This window comes from Curcuma longa, chromosome 7, assembly GCF_044706935.1.
Source record: "Curcuma longa cultivar G26 ecotype Majalengka, Jawa Barat chromosome 7, ITB_CL_G26_1.1, whole genome shotgun sequence".
Taxonomy (NCBI): domain Eukaryota; kingdom Viridiplantae; phylum Streptophyta; class Magnoliopsida; order Zingiberales; family Zingiberaceae; genus Curcuma; species Curcuma longa.
Window position 1 is genome coordinate 3499625 of NC_133867.1, and position 19152 is coordinate 3518776.

Consider the following 19152-nt stretch of genomic DNA (forward strand, 5'->3'; position numbering starts at 1 on the left):
CGTCGTTTTTGATATCTGAATCATTGACCCACCAGAACTTTTTGCCCCTCGGTCCACCCAACCTACTAGGACTTCCCACCTAGCCGCAGCTAGGACTTTTTGCCCCTCGATCCACCTGACCTACTAGGACTTCTCACCTGGTGTCTGGTCCTCTTGATTCAGATATGAGAGCACCCACTTCCTTTGTTTAAGGTTCAAACCACAGGATTAGATATGGATTATGGCTCATCCGGTGGTTAGTCCGATGAAGAGCGGTCTCGCTCTGATACCACTTTGTTAAAATCGATGGAATCAAAATATCTCCATAATGGTATGATATTGTCCACTTTGGGCCTAAACCCTCATGGCTTTGTTCTTAGGCTCTCCCCAAAAGGCCTCATCCAATGGAGATTACTTTCCATCCTTTTAAACTCATGATCTTTTCCATGTGCTTTAGATGTAGAACTATGATTGCACCCTTGCAACCCAACAATTTGTTCTTGATAATTCGCAAATGGAGTACAATTAAGTGTTACTAAAAAATATTTTACATTTTAACTATTGCAATGATTGCCCTTTTCACTTCTTTGCCAAAGTCTCTGTCAATTCATTTTGAATTTTAAGACTAAAATATGTATACTGAGATTTCCTTGTTTCAGAATGTCAAACATGCTCCTCCATCACTAGATTAAACTCAGCAACCATTTCTATCATTTGCAAAAATAGTCCATTATTCTCGACATAAAGTTTCTCATCATCTTCTTGAAAGGCCAAAGTATTTTTGGCAAGAATTTTTACAATGAAGATTATTTTTGTTAACTTTAGCATAAAGGTGGAATCTGTTACCCCAGCGGCCCCACACGGTCGGCTCCACGACCATCTATGAGGAGGTAAATCTAGAAGTTGTAGTTGACCACGATAGGGGAAGGCATTGCCTCGGCTTTGCCGAGATTCGACCTTTGCCTACTTCAGCAAGTCTTCCCCGTAATAACCAACTCAACTATACTCCGGGGGCGAAATTATTTTTGTTAACACTTACCTTCAATGTTGTCTTTCTTTGTTGATTTTAAGTTGCATATTGTAACCAATTGTTTGATTTTTTTCAACCTCTTTTCTAATTCAACCTAAGCAATCATATAATCCATATGGTCTCTACTAGTTTCATGATGTTTAAGACTTCTATGCATATTACACTAGTTTTTGTATCTATCATTATTCAAATTCCCTATTTTACTCATCATTTGTTCAATCTTGAACAACTTGCAATAGAAGTAAAATATTCTATCCAATGAAATAGAATATACAAGCTTCTTCTATCTAATGTTTGTCAATTTGCCTTACCCGTATATAATGCAATGAATCAAAATGTCTATTATTACTATCCTTAGAAAATAAAAATTCATTCACTCTTTTTCGATCAATTTCTACTAAGTAATCTTTCAATTTTTGATAGATGTTATTCTAATTTTCAGAATCCTTCAAATTCAGAGTTGAAGTTAATTTTTCATGTTGAGAGTCTTCTTATGAGATTTTATTGGACTTAACTAAATTGGCAACCTCAGCCAATTCTTCATTTTCAAAGTGACTTTTTTCTTAAATCACCACATTATCTCCTAATTCTTCTATTTCTATTCTACTACTTCTAATAAAATATTTATTAATATCACCAACTTGACTTTGAGTTAATATCTCTTCCCTTTATTTCATTTTTCTCTTTGGAGCCAGACAGATATTTTGAAGGTATTTTAAATATTCTTTTATTATACCTACAAATTATAAAAGTGAATATATAACTCAACAATTCATAATGAAATTAATTCAAATCATAATTTTAATCTTCAAACCTAATTTTAGAAAATTAGGGCTTGTAGTATCCAAATTTAAGGTTTTTCAAATTTATACCTTAAATTCTCGAAATTCCAACTCCTACACAAAATTTATTAGCATCTAATTTGAAAGTTGAATAAAAAATCAAACAATAATTGGATTGTATTTTATCCACCTCAAAATTGATCGAACGGACTAATAATTCAAACAACAAAGTGGTTGAAATCAAAGTCCAAGGAAAAAGATAGTTTTGCCAGTCGTCGTTGATAGAAGAGGAGTAGTCCGTTGGCGACAATGATGTGCAAGTAGAATGGGAAGGGCCACAATTAGGGGTTGAACTAAATATTTACCTAGAGATGAAATAGAAGACTAATGGATTTATGTGTATCAATGTAAATACTTATTTATTTATTTGTACTTTTTTAAAATTCATGCTTTTATCATATGCCATCAATAATACAAGCATAATTTTTTAAAAAAAATTGAGCCCCTTCTATCTATTGGACTCATAAAAGCTTCTTCAACCGAGGTAACGGTTCTGACGTCATGTGGCTGAAACATATTCTTGAGCTCATGGACATCATTAGGGATTGGAATAGATTAAGCAGGCAAGATTATGCCCCTTAATCCACTTATTTAATTATTAACTAAACTGGAAATTAACGGAGATGCATGCATGAAATGAAAGTCCACTGGCATTCATGGCGATGCGCATCTCCTCATGATCCTGACCTTGAATCCGTTCTTCATGTGGAGGATTATCGACAGCTTGGGCTCCACTGGATGCCCTTCCACCGCCTCCAGCCGGAACCTGTAGACCACCGCCGCCGCCGCCGCCTTCATCTGCGTGAAGACCACCTCCTTCCCCAGGCACGCCCGCGGCCCGGAATTGAACGGCACGAACTTGTAGGAAGGCTCGTGCCTCAGCCGCCCCTTCTCCGAGATCCACCGCTCCGGCCGGAACTTGCCGCAGTCCTCCCCCCAGACCCCGTCCATCCGCCCGATCGCGTAGAGCAACACCAAGATCTTGGCGCCCCGCTCCACCTTTTGCCCGCTCGGCAGCACATCCGGCCCGACCGCCTCCTTTTGATTGATGGGAACCGGCGGGAACAGCCTCAGCGCCTCCAACAGCGAGGCGTGGAGGTACACCATCTTCCCCAGCTCCTCTTCCTCGAACACCGCCGAGCCCGAGCTCGAGCTCGATCGTTCTGCTAATATGGTCTTCAATTCCTCCAGTATTTTCTCTTCTGCCGTGGGATTCTTGGACAGCGACCAAAAGAACCATGAGAGAGCTGCACCGGTGGTGTCCCTTCCGGCGAGCATATAGTTGACGGCCGTGTCGCGGAGGAACTTGTGGTCGATTTCTGTTCCTTGTTGGTCGTCGTCGTTCATGTAAGACGAGAGTAGATCGGTGCTTGCTTGGGTTTGGTTGGAGTTCTTCCTCTTCTCCGCAACGCATTCCGCTATGAAACGATCTATTTCCTTCCACGCCGTGGCCATCTTCCTCTCCGCCGCCCCGACGCGGTGCCGTCTCATCCACTTCCACCACGCCGGCGGCACGGTGTAGCGGAGCAGCACGGTCTCCATGGCGTCGTCAATGGCCCGCGCGAAGGGGATCGTCGGGAAGTCTATGGAGAGGCAGCAGGGGTCGACGCCGAAGACCAGGTAGGCGGTCATGTCGAAGGTCAGCCGCAGGAACACGTCCTGCAAGTCCACGGCCGCCCCTCGTCGCGCGACCTCGTCGAGGAGCGGGAGCAGCCCCTTCTCGACCTTGTCGCGGCTGGCCGCGGCGACGAATGACCGGAAGCTCCTCTGGCCGAGGAGGGCGTGCGCCTTTGCGCGTTGCCGCCTCCATCGCTCCCCGTCGGAGATAAAAATGCCGTCGCCGAGGATGTCGAAGATGTCTGCGAATTCGTCGCCCTTGGGATAGTTGTGGAAATTGGTGTTGAAGATGTGCTGCAGGTTTGCAGGGTCGCAGGTGACGATGTAGTTCAGGTCGAGGAACCAGGGACCTCGGAAGGAGAAGGTGCACCCTGTCTCCCGGAGGATCTCCTTACCCCAATTGTCCAGTCTGTGGAAGTTGACAAGGAGACCGGGAAACATCCCGGCGAGCGGCCAGTTCATCGGGACAGTGCTCGGAGTTCCGAAAAAGAAGCGGTAGTAACAGTAGAAGAGGGCAAGACAGAACAAGGAGATGAGGAACTCGGGATAAACTTGGAGGAGAGCCATGAAGAACCAACAACCGTCATTGCCACCAGCCATGGTTTGAGCTAATTTGAAGGAGGAAAGTGGGTTTTGGAACTGATATATAGATCAATTGATAGATAATCATTAATCAAGCAATATATATATATATATATATAAAGGTGCAGTACAATATAATTGGCCATTGGATGCCTGCAAATTTTACCTCTTTCACGTGTTTAGCGTTTAGAATAGATTGAGAGATATTAAGGGCATTTTGGGATTCCGACAAATGTACATGCTTAAGTTAAATTTTGAGAGATCTTGTAAAAGAAAGAGTAAAATATAGTTCGGATATCCTATATCATCATTAGTTTTACCTTTTTCTTTCTTCATACATGTTAAAGTAATGATTTTCTGCAAAAGATGAAATTCATCATTTCAACAATCCTACATGGTCAACTCAATGATCATCTGTGAATTAAAGTAATGATTGAAATTTGCTCAATCCAAGTCTTGTTGTACTAGTACATACCATGTATTTCTGTATTAAATATGTGTAAAAAATTTATAATCAAAATAAAATCATTCAATATATAATTAAAATCTAATTAACAAATATATAAATAAGATTTGTAACTAAATAAAATCTTTTCAATATTTTAACACTTGACACATATGTGTCTCATCATTCACTAAATGACTAAATGAGTGAACAAGATATATGAATCATGACTATAGGTTCTCTAAACACGAATATTATCTTCTATATATCACAATGATCAATATATCTTAATGAATAAACCTTATATGTTTATTCAAGGTCCAACTTTAATGATATTTCTCAAATTAATATGTACACAAATATGAGAAATATCATAATTGAGTTTTATTGATAACTAAATTATTCTTACAACAAAAATTACATAAGGGAACAAAGTCACATTCCCTCTACATGATCCTTAAATTTCAACGATGACATGCCCTTAGTCAAAAGATCAACAATCATCAATTCAGTACTAATGTATCTAATAAACCATTGTCTTATCTTTAACACATTCTTTTATGGCTAGATACTTAATGTTGATATATAGATCAGTATAATATATTCTCAATGGCCTAAAAATAGAATCCACAATTCTAAGCCCTGAAATAAAACTCTTCATCCAAACACCATGTAAGATCGGCTCAAAATAGGATACGAACTCAACCTTCATAGTGGAAGTGGCAGTCAACATCTACTTTGCACTTCTCCAAGACACAACTCCATCGGCTAGCATAAAAATATATCCTGACGTTGAAGTCGACATAATCTGAATCAGTGTAGTCAATCACTTCTACATTTTCAACTTATCTAAAAACAATCATGTAGTCTTTAGTCCCTTGAAGGTATCTCATCGCCTTCTTTGCAGCTTTTCAGTGGTCTATACCCGAATTACTTTGATATCTTTCCAACATGAAAACAACAAATGTAATGTCAGGTCTAGTGCAGACCTGAGCATACATCAAGCTTTCGACAACAAAGGCATAAGGAATTAATGTTTTTCATTTATTCCCTTTCAAAGTAAATTTTTCTAATATTGATTTATATTGAATTTGTCACCCTTCACAATGGGAGCTATATTTGGTGAACAATTTTTCATCCAAAATTTTTCTAAAACTTTATTGATATAGGTTTCTTGAGACAGTTAAAATTCTTTGAAATCTGTCTCTATGTATCTTAATGCTAATGATATAAGATGCATCACCCATATCTTTCATATCAAATTTCTTATATAGGAATTATTTTACCTCATATAGTAAACCTTTATCATTAGTTGCAAGTAAAATATCATTCACATAGAGTATAAGGAAACAAATCTTGCTTCCATCGACCTTTTAGTAGATACATTGATCCATGACATTCTCCAAGAAACCAAATAATGAGATGACATCATGAAATTTCAGAAGTTTATTTCAATCCACATATGGATTTCTTGAGCTTGCATACCAAGTGCTCATTATTACTAGAGGAAAATCTTTTTTGTTGTTTCATATAAACCTCTTCCTTTAGATCTCCATTAAGAAATATTATTTTCACATCCATCTATTACAACTCTAAGGCAAAACGTGCAACTACCTATCTCCTGATATTTTGCAAAATCAACAAGGCTTAGAAGATCGCTTTTGATATTTGTGCATGAATCAACGTAATCAATAGTTATCCACTGCATCACTTTTCCCTTTATTATTTAATATTTTTCTACTCAATAAAAAGGAAACAACCAATCTTCATTTTGCTAAAATTAACCCTAGGCAGTTGATTTTTTGTGGCTTAAAAAGTTTAAAAAAATATCATGGCTTGGAGAGGGAAAGCAGGCGAGGGGAAAGGGGAGATCGGAACAAGAATGATCTCTAGGGCTAGCGAAGGAGCGTTATAGAGGATGGAACTCAGTTGACGAACACCGAGATGATAGAAGCAGAAGCGCAACCTCTCCGCCTCAGTTGGATGTTGCTCCCGCTAGGCAGGGCGACCTCAACAATCTAGGAGACCCTCAGCCATGACAGTTAGTTCATCCAATACATATTTGGAAACATCTTCGAGGTTACCTCCAAGTATAATCCCCCAATCATGGCCATCGGCAAGGGAGCCTATGAGATCATATGGTGAGTTGTGTCCCTCTCCTTTGGTTTTTCCCCTTCAAGATGGCGATACATCTGAATTGATCTACATGAATGTGATCCTGATTCTGCTTTTTAGGAAAGATATTTTTTTCTTCTCTTTTACATGGTTTGCCTATCTGAATCCTTGTTGCCTTTTTTGGGTTATAGCTTGTCTTTGAATTCGAAGATGGGCGAGCATGTTGCGATAAAGAAGATAGCAAACGTGTTTGATAACAAGATCGACGAGAAGAGGACTTTGCAATGTTAGTTTTTTTATTGCTATGTTTCCTTCATTAGGGGTGAGTAAAAATTCAGTTAAATCAAATAAATCAACCGAATTAAAAAATTTGATTCGATTATTTCAAAATTTTGGTTATTTTTTCTAAAAAAATCAATTAATTCGATTCGATTTTAAAATTTCTTATTTGATTAAATCAAATAAACCAAATTAATCAAACTAAAAAAATAATTTATAAATTCTAAATAAATAAATTTATAAATCCTTAATTAATTAGTAAAATTTTCATAATATTTAAAAATTTTGATTAATTTAGTCAAAAACTGAATTAACTGATAAAATATCAGTTCTATTTGTTTGATTTTTATTGAAAAATTCAGTCTATTAGTTCTATTTGTTCGATTTTTATTGAAAAATTCAGTCTATTCAGTTGGTTCAAAAAAAATTAATTTATTCAATTTTTGATTAATTCAATTCGATTCGATTCAATTTTAATTGAATACTCAGCCCTATATCTTTCCTTCTCCTTTGCCCAATTTGGTGATTTTGCTACCCTTGCAACTATCCTATTCTTTTACATGCTTATTTAATGATTGATAAAAGTGCGGTTAATATATGCAATGAAAATTCTTATAACTTATAGTTTAATATTCTCTTTATTAGAAACTCTTTTGATAATAGATAATAGATTGTCGCCGATCTTATTAAAGTTCCATGGATTTTACATTTTTTATTTACTATAATATCTTCAAATTTCGATCAACTCCAAATTAAAGAAGCAGTAGAACCCTTGAAGTAGTTTGAAGATTACCTACATCTAGCCGTAAATAATACAAAAAATTTATGGAGATGAAAGAGATAGGTGTCTAGCAAATTTTGATTTACATGGGATATCTTATATATGTCTTAAATACAATGTTTGTTCGCATGCTTTTGCTTAATTAATTCTGTTAAAACATTTAATATATAGTTGTTGCATGAGATAAATCATTATACAGATTTTGATGGATTAAGTTGTATGTGTACAAAATTTATGACTACGTATACTACATACTAGTCAATGCTATATTGTCGTTTGTGTAGGTACTATTGGATCTTAAATATAATAAATAAAGAAAAAATATAATATATTTATTGGACTCTATGGAAAACAGGAACCGAGATGATGCTTGGAAAACTATTATAACCAAATAGGTAGTAGATTATACTAATTGTGAATGCATTCAGTTATAAATATGAAAAAATAACTTTTATTTTTACAATGTAGTGGGATCAAGATGTATAATGCCTTGAGGGGTATTTCAAAAGGATCAATTTTAAACAATTGATGATATGTATTGTAACTATGTATTTCGACATCAATTGATAGTTCATTTGGATTGTAACTAATCGTATTACCTTTTCAATACCATTAGGGTAATCTAAAATAAAATGGTGGTATTGAATGTAAATATTGTATAATGTGGTATATGAAAGAGATAGTCTTGAATAGATTCATAGTTGGAGAAGAGCATGAATTTCTTCTTTATGAAATATTGAGTCATTTTGCATTAGGTCTTAAACTTCTGCTAATATTTTTAGAACTTTTATTTCTAAGGTCATAAGTCTAAATATATCTTGATTTATTTACTGTTATTTGATTGAAGCAAAATCTCAATCTAAGTTATTAACATTGTACTTTTTATATTTCAGTTTATAGCATTAATCAAGAATAAGTATTATAAGCAATCTCAATATGATGAAGTAAGAAGTAAATGGAGTGAATTCGTCTACTCCTATATAGGTGCTTAAGAGTAGTGTACATTGTGATATAAATTTTTGAATTGTATTTAGATATATATGAATGCACTTTTGGGTGAAGTTAGTCAAACATATCTCAAGTTTGAACTTGTGAATTTCATTTGTTGGTTTTAACACTTTATTTGGGTCAATCTAAGTTGGATTTCATTTTCAATTTTGTATATATTTGTGGTAAATTTGTTCAATTTTGATGATATTTTTTACTTCACTATTTTATAAAACAAAATGAAGTTAAAGATAATTCAAATACTTCCTAAATTTATTAAATTAGTGAAGGTAATCAACAATTACTTCGCAAATACTTCGGTACTTTTATTAAATCGATGAAGTAAAAGAACCTTTTTACTTCATAATCGATCCAAATTTCAAATCGGTTATGCATTCTTAGATTAGCCAAAGACTTTGATTTTTTTACTGGATATGACTTCGATTTTAAAGTGAAGTATTAAAATATTCTTTTAGTTAATGTGCATCTACTTCGGTATTTATCTATTTATTATTTCGTTGAATATCCAAAGTCTATCAATAAAATTCTACTAGTGTGTTACTATTATATATATTCTCATCAAATAAAAACATATTATGTGCAGTGTGTATGGCAATAATACGTCGTAGTGGGCTCACTATAGTTCAATCGTTCAACGAAGAGCAGCAAGAATATAGTAAATTGCATTTGATAGATTTAGGCTCAAATTATTGATGACTCCAAGGATTATAATAAATTGGTGATAGTTAGGAAACTCACTTTGTTATCAAGTGATAAGAATTTGCGTCTTATCTCATAGGAAGAGGGGGATGGGATCGATCTCAAGTATTGATTGCATAATTTGAATATGTCTATTTCGGCATCATCTCACCTTATAGGGATATTCTCCCTCCACCCAAGACTAGGTCTCGAGCATGCTTTGCTTCAACTTCAACGAAGAGGAGATCATGAAACTTTTATTTGAGTGTGCAACCTCCTCTACTCCGAAAACTTTACCAATGATCAAGGTTGTGCCTCTATCATTTCTTCATTGGAAGAGAGGAAATTGCCCATATTCACCCCCTTCATAACCAAGTTATCTCTTCCCTTCATGTCCCTCTCATTTTTAGCAATTCATGGATTTAGATGCCAATCTCTTTTCCTAACTAGTGTTCCTCCCCTCCCTTTTTCTTCTATGCGATTAAGATCTTCATCAACAACCATCTCTTGTTCAATCAACTAGCAAGGCAATCAATTTCCCTTTTAGCCAAAAGATCAACTTTGTCGAATCATCTAATTTTCTCTTTAGAGCTTCAACTATCATAGAGATTCGACTTGCTCATCCAATAGTCCATTGTATAGTGTTCTAATCATCTACCTTTTTTCCCTTCTACTTTTTTTCAATGTTTGTAATCTCTCTTAGTGTTTTAAGTTTTTCATCATGATTATCACAAAGAGTCTTATGACAATTTAACAATGAATAAAAGTAATACACTTCATCATTCAAAATAAACTTTTGTGACCATCTAATTGACTGTCTCCTAACCCTTGACCTTTTAGGGCTAACTTGGAGAAAGGGCAATATATTACCCTGTAAATAAGAGTTGTTTGGCTAAATAGAGGTTGATTCTTGCTAGTTTTAATGAAGCCCTCTCTTTGTTGTTCTTGAATAAAACTTAAAACTTATCAATTATAGCAAAAGATAAAATTCACCATCCGAGCAATACTATCATTTTCATGATCAGATCATTTTCATGATCAGATCATTTTCATGATCATCTATGAAGAAATAAATCAAGAAGTTACAATTAATCAAGAAGTTGCAATTGACCACGTTAATTCTGTCATCAAATTGTTGTTCTGTGTTCCCTGCAATTCTTCTTATCTACCCTTGTCTCCAAAATGTGTATTATCTGAACGCAGGGATGCAAATCTTTGTGTTAAAACATGGATATAAAGAAAGAAAGATTTGGTCCAAAAGTGACTGTGATCGCCATTGCCTACTGCCTCAATCAAATCCAAGATTCAACAGTGAAGCTGTACTTGAACGAATTCACTCCCCTGATATGGTCAAGCGTGTCAGAGCCGTCGAGGATGCCTCCGCCTTCTTCTTCTTCCTTCTCCACCATCTGCAAATAATCTCATAAGAAGCAACTTTGATCGATGATATTCAATGAAACTTGAACTTGTTTGCCAGAGTCGCGATGAGTTTAAATTACTTCCGCATCGTCATCGAGCTCATTGGCACTGGGCCTCAGCCTCGCCGCCTCTCCCAGTTCGTCATCCTCGCCGCCTCTCCTAGTTCGTCATTCTTCGTGAATCTCCCACGCACTCGAGGCCGGCTATCTGCTAAAGTTTTTCTGAAGGCGTGCTGCGCCCAAGAAGTATTAGAAGACAGAGTTAGTTTACTTGGAGGGAGAGGTACCCGCCTACCTTGATTTTTGTTGACGATTTTTCGCCGGAGAGAGCTGAGTGGCTGAGTGGCCAAGTGGTCGAGTCACCGAGTGACCGAGACGCCGAGTGGTCGAGTCGCCAAGCCGGATGGCCAAGACACCAAGTGGCTAAGACGCCGAGCTGAATTGCTGAGCTGAGTGGGCGACTACTGAGACGAGTGACCCAACCGAGATGTAGACTGTCGAGCCGAGTGGGCGAGATGCCGAGAGGTCGATTGTCGAGACGAGCTGCCTAGTCGAGTTGCCGAGGTAGGTAGCTGAGTGCCGAGCCGAGACAAGTGGCCGAGCCAAGAGATCGACTGCCAAGACAAGTGACTGAGCCGAGAAGTCGACTACCGAGCTGAGTAGGCGAGATGCCGAGAGGTCGACTGCCGAACCGAATGGGCAAGTTGCTGAGCCGAGTGGCTGAGTGGCAAGACGGATAAGTTGCTAAGGCCTGCGTTCAACACAGTTTCCTTAAAACAGATTCGTCCCCTCCGGCAGTGCTTAGAGGTAAAGACGGACGTCTATTTTCCAGGATTCAACGACAGAACCGGAGAAAGATGAAGCACAGATCGTTACTGACGAACTGATTACACCCGTAGGATATCACAGGGAGAAGCAGGGGAAAGAGAAGCGAGGGATCGAAAATACTCTTGTTGTGCTCTCCTATCGCTGCTTCGCTACCTCTTTTATAACCTCACACCATATCTCCAATTAATTGAGGATTAATGGTAGAATTGATAGCTTGATTCAAAACGTCAGGTAATTAACTCTGACCGTTTCAACGCCAAATAATAACTCTTATCCGTTTCACCGCAGCCATTGTTACAAAAAAATGAAAGGAATGACAAAATATTAATTCATTTGTTTAGGCAAATTATGTCCTAACTGGTCCGACATTTGACGTGCGCAGGTCACACTCGCACATGCAATTCGAGCCCTGGATTTGCACCCCTGCGCACCCATACGTGAAAAAAAGTCTCTCTCCTTGTATTTGTTCACAACATCAATGTTTGTTATAAAATATAAACCAACCAAGTTACCCCTCAACCATCAATATGAGACTAAACTCCTCCATATAAGAGTTTTCTCTATCTTTCCATTTCATTGTTTCCATTCATATTTCCAACAATTTTCTTGCTGAAGTTTCTCTCATTCCTCTTCTTCATGTACATGTGGATCTTCTCCTTCCTCTCCTCCACGGACAGGTGGCCTACAAGCCTTGTAGGCGGGATCATCCGACGACGCAATGGCGTCGGAGGTCGGCAGCGGCCACATGCTGCTGCCCGCCACCGGGTGCTGCTGGCTGCATCCACCGATTACCTTCATCGTTGTTTTCAAAGGCAAAAGGCGCGCGGATTAATTGCGATTCTTGGTGTGCAGGGGCGGATGTATTAAGGGGACCGGGGGGGCCATGGCCCCCCAGCCCAAGTTGAACCTTTAATGTATTTAGATTAAACCCTTAGGGTTACTGGTTAATAGGTTTTAGGGTTAATGGGTTGTTGATCTATTGGATCCTAAACCAACCCGATAAGCCGATAAGGAAACCTAGAAATCGCGAGTCTGCCTTCGTTGGGTCCCGATCGCGCCTCCGTCTTCTTCGTGTCTTCGTCGGGCGCGGCGGCAACAACTTCAGCTTGGATTGCCGGCGATCTGCAAGGTGGCTGAGGACGCCGGTGAGTGAAGGGTGGATTGGGCAGTGCCGGTAACAGGGTCAATCGGCGGCGGTAGTGGCGTGAAGGGCAGACCGAAGAGTCAAAGAGAAGAAGTAAATCGGGTGAGTTTCAGCCGAATAGCTTGATCTCTAGGGTTTTTTGGGCTGTGATTTGAGTTCTTTTTTGGTTTCCACTTTCCAGGGCTTGGGTGGTTTGATCATCGAATCAGAGAGATTGGTGGGTGTCGATCACAAGGAAGAAGAGAAACGTCGGTAAGGCCTCAGGTACTCTGTCCAGGTGCTTTTTCTTGTCAAGTTGCTGCCTTTGAGCCTTTCTCACATTTACCACCATATATTCATATATCTTTATGCAGAAATTTGTCTCATTGGTTTTTTTTTCAAGGAACTGCAGATAATGTAGACTTTAATTTACTGTCTATGGTAGGTTTATATTATGCTATATTAGGTTTTTGTGCTAAGGATTATAAATGTTAATTTAGTTATTCTTTATTTTTTTATATAATTATTTAAGTGATTAAGTTTGTACTTAGGTCCTTGATATGTATCTTTGGGCAATTCTTTTGTTCAAATGAGTATATCGTTTTCATTATATGGCCCCCCAAATATGAAATCCTGGATCCGCCCCTGTTGGTGTGGAATTCAACATGCACGAGTGTACCTGCAAGTCGCCGGAGCCAAACAGGCGCTGTTGCAGGGCTTCGTGCCCGAATGAGCACACTGGAGCTCCTCTTTCGGACGCATCAGCCAGCAGCCTTGTGGTGGGGTCTACAGTCGGCGTGACTCCACCGAAGAGCCCCTGCGTGTTGGCTCCGCCGTAGAGCGTCGCGTTAATGCTTTCTAGAAACTCGAACGAAGGTGCGTTCAACCCTACCATTTCCGGCGGAGCATAGCCCGGCTCCAAAAAGAAATAAACTTTATTGATTATGTTGCATCCCTAAACGATGCAATATATAGATGTTTACATAAACAAGGTCAATTGACCAATTCTAAATTAACGGACAAAATCTAAAAACAATATTTAATTAACAATATTAAAATTACTTAGCTTCTATTACCCCCCGACAAACTTAACGGGAGATCTTTGACGTTGAGTTTGCATCTTAGCTTGCCGAAACGTTGTCCGGATAATGGCTTGGTAAAAATATCGGCAATTTGATCTTCTGCTGAGATGTATGAAACAGATAATTGTTGGCTAGCCACACGCTCTCGAACAAAGTGAAAGTCAATCTCAACGTGTTTCGTACGAGCATGAAAAACCGGATTTGCTGTAAGATATGTTGCTCCAATATTATCACACCAAATTTTCGGTGTAGTTTTTGAGGCAAGATGAAGTTCTGAAAGAAGTGATTGAATCCAAATAAGTTCTGAAGTTGCATTAGCTATAGCTTTATATTCAGCTTCAGTGCTTGAACGAGATACAGTGGGTTGCTTTTTCGAATTCCAAGAGATAAGATTCCGACCAAGAAATATTGCATAGCCACTGGTAGAGCGTCTATCTTCGGGAGAACTTGCCCAATCCGCATCACTATAGGCATGTAAATCTCGGGATGAGTTGCGATATAAAAGAAAACCATGTAGAATAGTGCCTTTAAGATAGCGAAGTATTCTTTTCACACTTTCCCAATTTTGATCGGTGGGAGCATGCATAAACTGACAGGCACGATTGACTGCAAATGTGATATCAGGACGTGTAATAGTCACATACTGTAAAGCACCAACGATACTTCGATAGATCTGGGGATCAGACATCGCTGAGGTTGAAGATGATGTGACACCTGTATTTGTAGCCATCGGCGTAGAGACCGGTCGTGCTCCATCCATTTTAGCCTTTTGAAGAAGCCCAGTGATATATTTGGTCTGAGAGAGAACATAACCTTCTTCATGCGGAATAAGTTCAATGCCAAGAAAATAATGAGCATTTCCTAAATCTCGAATAGGAAATTCTTGGTTAAGAAGACTTAATAGATTGTTGATGCCCTTCTGATCATTGCCAGTTAATAAGATGTCATCCACATAAATAAGAAAGAATATCATGGATTCATCATTGTGTCTATAGAAAAGAGAGGAGTCAGTTTTTGAACCAGAAAATCCTTGACTCTGCAACCATTTGGATAATCGATGAAACCATGCACGAGGAGCTTGTCGAAGACCATATATGGATTTCTTGAGGTGACATACATGAGACGGAAATTGTGGATGAATAAACCCAGGTGGTTGTTCCATAAACACCGTCTCCTCAAGATTACCATGAAGAAATGCATTAGAAACATCCAATTGTCGGATAGACCAATTAGAACTAATGGCAATTGATAATAATAATCTGACAGATGTAATTTTGACTACTGGGCTAAAAGTGTCATTGAAGTCAATACCTTGTTGTTGACTAAAACCCTTTGCAACAAGCCGAGCCTTATATCTTTCAAGAGAACCATCAGCGCGATGTTTAAGACGGAAGATCCATTTAGAGCCCACAATATTCATAGAGGGAGTGCGTGGAACTAAGCTCCATGTTCCATTGCGAAGAAGTGCATCAAATTCCGTTGCCATTGCATTACGCCAATTCGGATCTTTGTTTGCTTGTGTAAAACAAGTTGGTTCAATGGTTTTCGAGGAAACCACTAGAGCTTGAGGAAGTGGATGCCGAGTAGCCATTGAGCATCGTGCATATATGTCACTCAAGGAACGCATGCGACAAGGAGTATCACCACTTGTTGATGTTGAAGGTGAGTTTGATGAAGGGGTTGTGTTATTTGATGATTCTGAATGAGGAACCATGTTTCCTGTAGTGGGAGATGCCTCCAAAATTGGACATGGAATAGGTTCTAAGGCCTTGTCACCCCTGAAATTATTAGTCCGTCCAGCTCGTACTGGAGAAGACACATGAGGCGATTCAGATGACCCAGATGAATTTTCAACAGAAGCTGGAGCAGGCCCTAGAATGCCATCACCACCTGTATTTGTAGCAGGACTGGTCGGAGCAGCAGTCTGTGAGAACTCAGAAGAAATATTAGGTGGTGGTATTAAGAAAGTTCCATTATTCCCTGAAGATGGAGGTGCAGTTGAGGCTGTAAAAGGAAATAGAGACTCATCAAAAATAACATGTCGAGATATATATATACGCCCTGTCGGAATATGCAGACAACGGTAGCCATGGTGCAAATTACTATAACCAAGAAAAACACATTGTTGAGAACGTGGATTCAGTTTATGTTTAGAATAGGGTCGGAGCCATGGATAACATGCGCAACCAAAGATACGTAAGAAGGTGTAGTTAGGAGTTTGATTGTAGAGTTTTTCCATGGGACTTTTATGCTGAAGCAACGGAGTAGGTAGACGATTAATAAGATAGACTGCAGTTTGAACTGCATCATCCCAAAATTTAAGTGGAACTGATGCATGATTGAGAAGAGCTAATGCAGTTTCTATTATATGACGATGTTTCCGTTCAGCAGAGCCATTTTGTTCGGGAGTGTGAGGACATGAAACTCGATGAAGAATGCCAGAAGAATTTAGATGACGATGAAGGGCTTGATATTCTCCACCCCAATCAGAATGGAGAGAAAGGATCTTACGATTAAAGAAACGCTCCACATGTTTTTGAAACTGACAAAAGATATCAAGCAGGTCAGATTTTCGTTTCATGAGAAAAACCCAAGTAAATCTACTAAAATCATCAATAAAAATTACATAATAGATAAAACCTTGGTTTGACAAAACAGGAGCAGGACCCCAAACATCAGAGTGAATTAATTCTAAAGGAAATTTAGACACATGACAAGAAGAACCAAAAGGTAATTTATGACTCTTTGCTTTCAGACAAGCATCACAAGAATGAGATGAAGAGGATAAATTGGTTGGTAGATCAAACTGACTGATGATGTTCTGAACCAGACGTAAAGATGGATGTCCCAGACGTGCATGCCAAGAGTCTTTATTTGTGCGTTCTCCAATAAGCGCTTTGGTGGAGGTAGGTTGTAAGTGATAAAGACCATCTTTAATTTCTCCTCTGAGCAGGATGGTTTGGGTGATGGGATCCTTCACAAGACAAAAATGAGGATGAAATTCAAAGAACACATTATTATCTAGAGCGAATTGACGAACTGATAGTAGATTTTTAGTAATAGATGGAACATGAAGAGTATTGCGCATGTAAAAGAGACGACCAGATGAGTGAAAAAATGTGTTTCCAAGGTGAGCAATTTGCAAACCTGAACCGTTGCCTATTTGTACCGTGTCAGGACCATGATAGGAGGTAGCCTCTGTAAGAATGTCATAATTTGATGTGACGTGATGAGTCGCGCCAGAATCTGGATGCCACCCTGATCCTGAGGAATCCGCTGTAGGTGTATAAGAATTACTTGTAAGAGAGAATGCCCCAGGATAAGATGGAGTTGATGATGACGCTCGAGTTGAGGATGCAAAACCACCACTAAAATTTGAATCAAATCTCTTATAACATTGATGAGCAAGGTGACCATTCTTGAGACAGATTTGACAACGGCCTCGACCTCGACCTCGTCCTTGACCTCGTCCTTGATCTTGACCTCGGCCTCGACCTCTATTTCGTCGTCCTGGACTTTCTTGATGATGATGAGTGTTGTCAGATTTATAAGCCGATTGTGCCGAAAGAGCAAAAGAATCCGAAACCCTGTGAGATTGCAATTGAAGAAGTATCTCATGTGAAGATAGTAATCCATGTAGGGTATTAAGAGACACTTGATCAATGCGAGTAGTTATGCTGGGAATAAAGCTGTCATATTGAGGCCCCAATCCTGTAAGAACCTGAACCACCAAATCTGAATCTGAAACAGGATGACCAATCGCAGCTAAATTATTGGCAATTGTCTTTATAGATTGCATGTATTCATTGATAGACTTTTCTCCTCGATGAATTGATTGTAATTGCATGCGCAGTTGAAGAACACGTGCTTGAGAATCTGAGGCAAAAGTTCGAGCAAGAACCTCCCATATTTGCTGAGAGGTAACAAGTCCTACAATCATAGGAAGTATAGATATATCAATTGTCGAAATTAACCATGTCATAATAATTTGATCCTTCTTGCTCCAAATGGCATAATTTGCATCGGCTTCTTGTGGCTTGGGAGAAGAACCATCAACGATGCCAAGTAAGTCATGAACTCGTAATAGAGAAAGAAACTGCATCTTCCAAAGCATATAATTATCATTGGTAAGTTTGATGGGTAAATACGCCATGGCATTTAGAGGCAAAGCAGAAGATTGCATTGAAAAATTTATATCGGCGGTCGATGATGGCGAAGAATTATCTGACATTTTGTAGATGAAGAAAATATGCACTGAATTTTGCACCTCCGGATTTGGGGTTTTGCTCAAGGAACAAGGGGTGAAGGGGTTCTTTTGCGCTTCGGGCGGAAGAAAGAGCAGGCGACGGGATCCGGCTAGGGGAAGAAAAGGGAAGTCGCGGCAGTGGGAAGAAGAAGGGTTGCGTCCAGCGGTGTCGGTGCGTCAGGCGCCGACGGTGAGAAGGGGAGAAGCGGGGATCGAGGGAGGAGGCGTCGGCAAAAGAGGGATTGAGGGTTTAAGAGGAAGGGTGGCGGCGGGAAGACTCTGATACCATATTAGAACAAAAAAAAATAAACTTTATTGATTATGTTACATCCCTAAACGATGCAATATATAGATGTTTACATAAACAAGGTCAATTGACCAATTCTAAATTAACGGATAAAATCTAAAAATAATATTTCATTAACAATATTAAAATTACTTAGCTCGAGAAAGCTGCCGCAGCGAATCTGACAGAATATTTGTACAATAATTAGCCAAAGCCAAATTGCGCGCAAGATTCTCCCACAATAAATTACAGTCGACGTCTCGTCCAAAATCCAGAAGAGAGAGGTTGGTGGCGCTTTGCCGTACTGCCATAAGGCTCGGATTCTAAAACACGACAAACAAAGACGCGGCCGCAGACCAGCGTTTCGTTTCCTCTATCGCTACTTCATCTCTCAATCGAAAGTGTTGCATTAATCTAGAAATGGATTTTCTAAATCTAAAATGAAAAATGAGACCAGAAGGATCACGAGGATGTCAGAGACTCACAATCAAGAGCTCGCCGGAGGCCGCCGGTTCCATAATCTCCTGAAGCATGTCTCCTTCGCCGACCCTCAACCTCTAGCTACGACAAGCAGAAACGATTCGAAGAAGGAGAAGGAAACTGAAGCTAACTCCGGTTCATATCTCCGGCGACCCATTGCTCCAACAGCAGGTATATATATATAGAGAGAGAAGGGAGATTAATTAAAGAAGGAAAGGCTGTTGGCTTATTATAAACAGTTGCTAAAAATGGGATGATGAGGAGAAGGAAAAGATAAACAGAATACTGGAGAAAGATAGAGATGCTGCATGCGGAGAGCGACGGCGACGAACT

General features: G+C 39.1%; 1 protein-coding gene across 1 annotated transcript; it reads right to left on the reverse strand.

The window, feature by feature from the left end:
• Positions 1-2348: 2348 nt before the first annotated feature.
• LOC141832310 (noroxomaritidine synthase-like) lies at positions 2349-4068 on the reverse strand. Its single transcript, XM_074719800.1, has one exon. It carries the CDS (start codon positions 4066-4068, stop codon positions 2506-2508), a length of 1563 nt encoding a protein of 520 aa, XP_074575901.1. The 3' UTR covers positions 2349-2505.
• Between the last annotated feature and the right edge of the window lie 15084 nt (positions 4069-19152).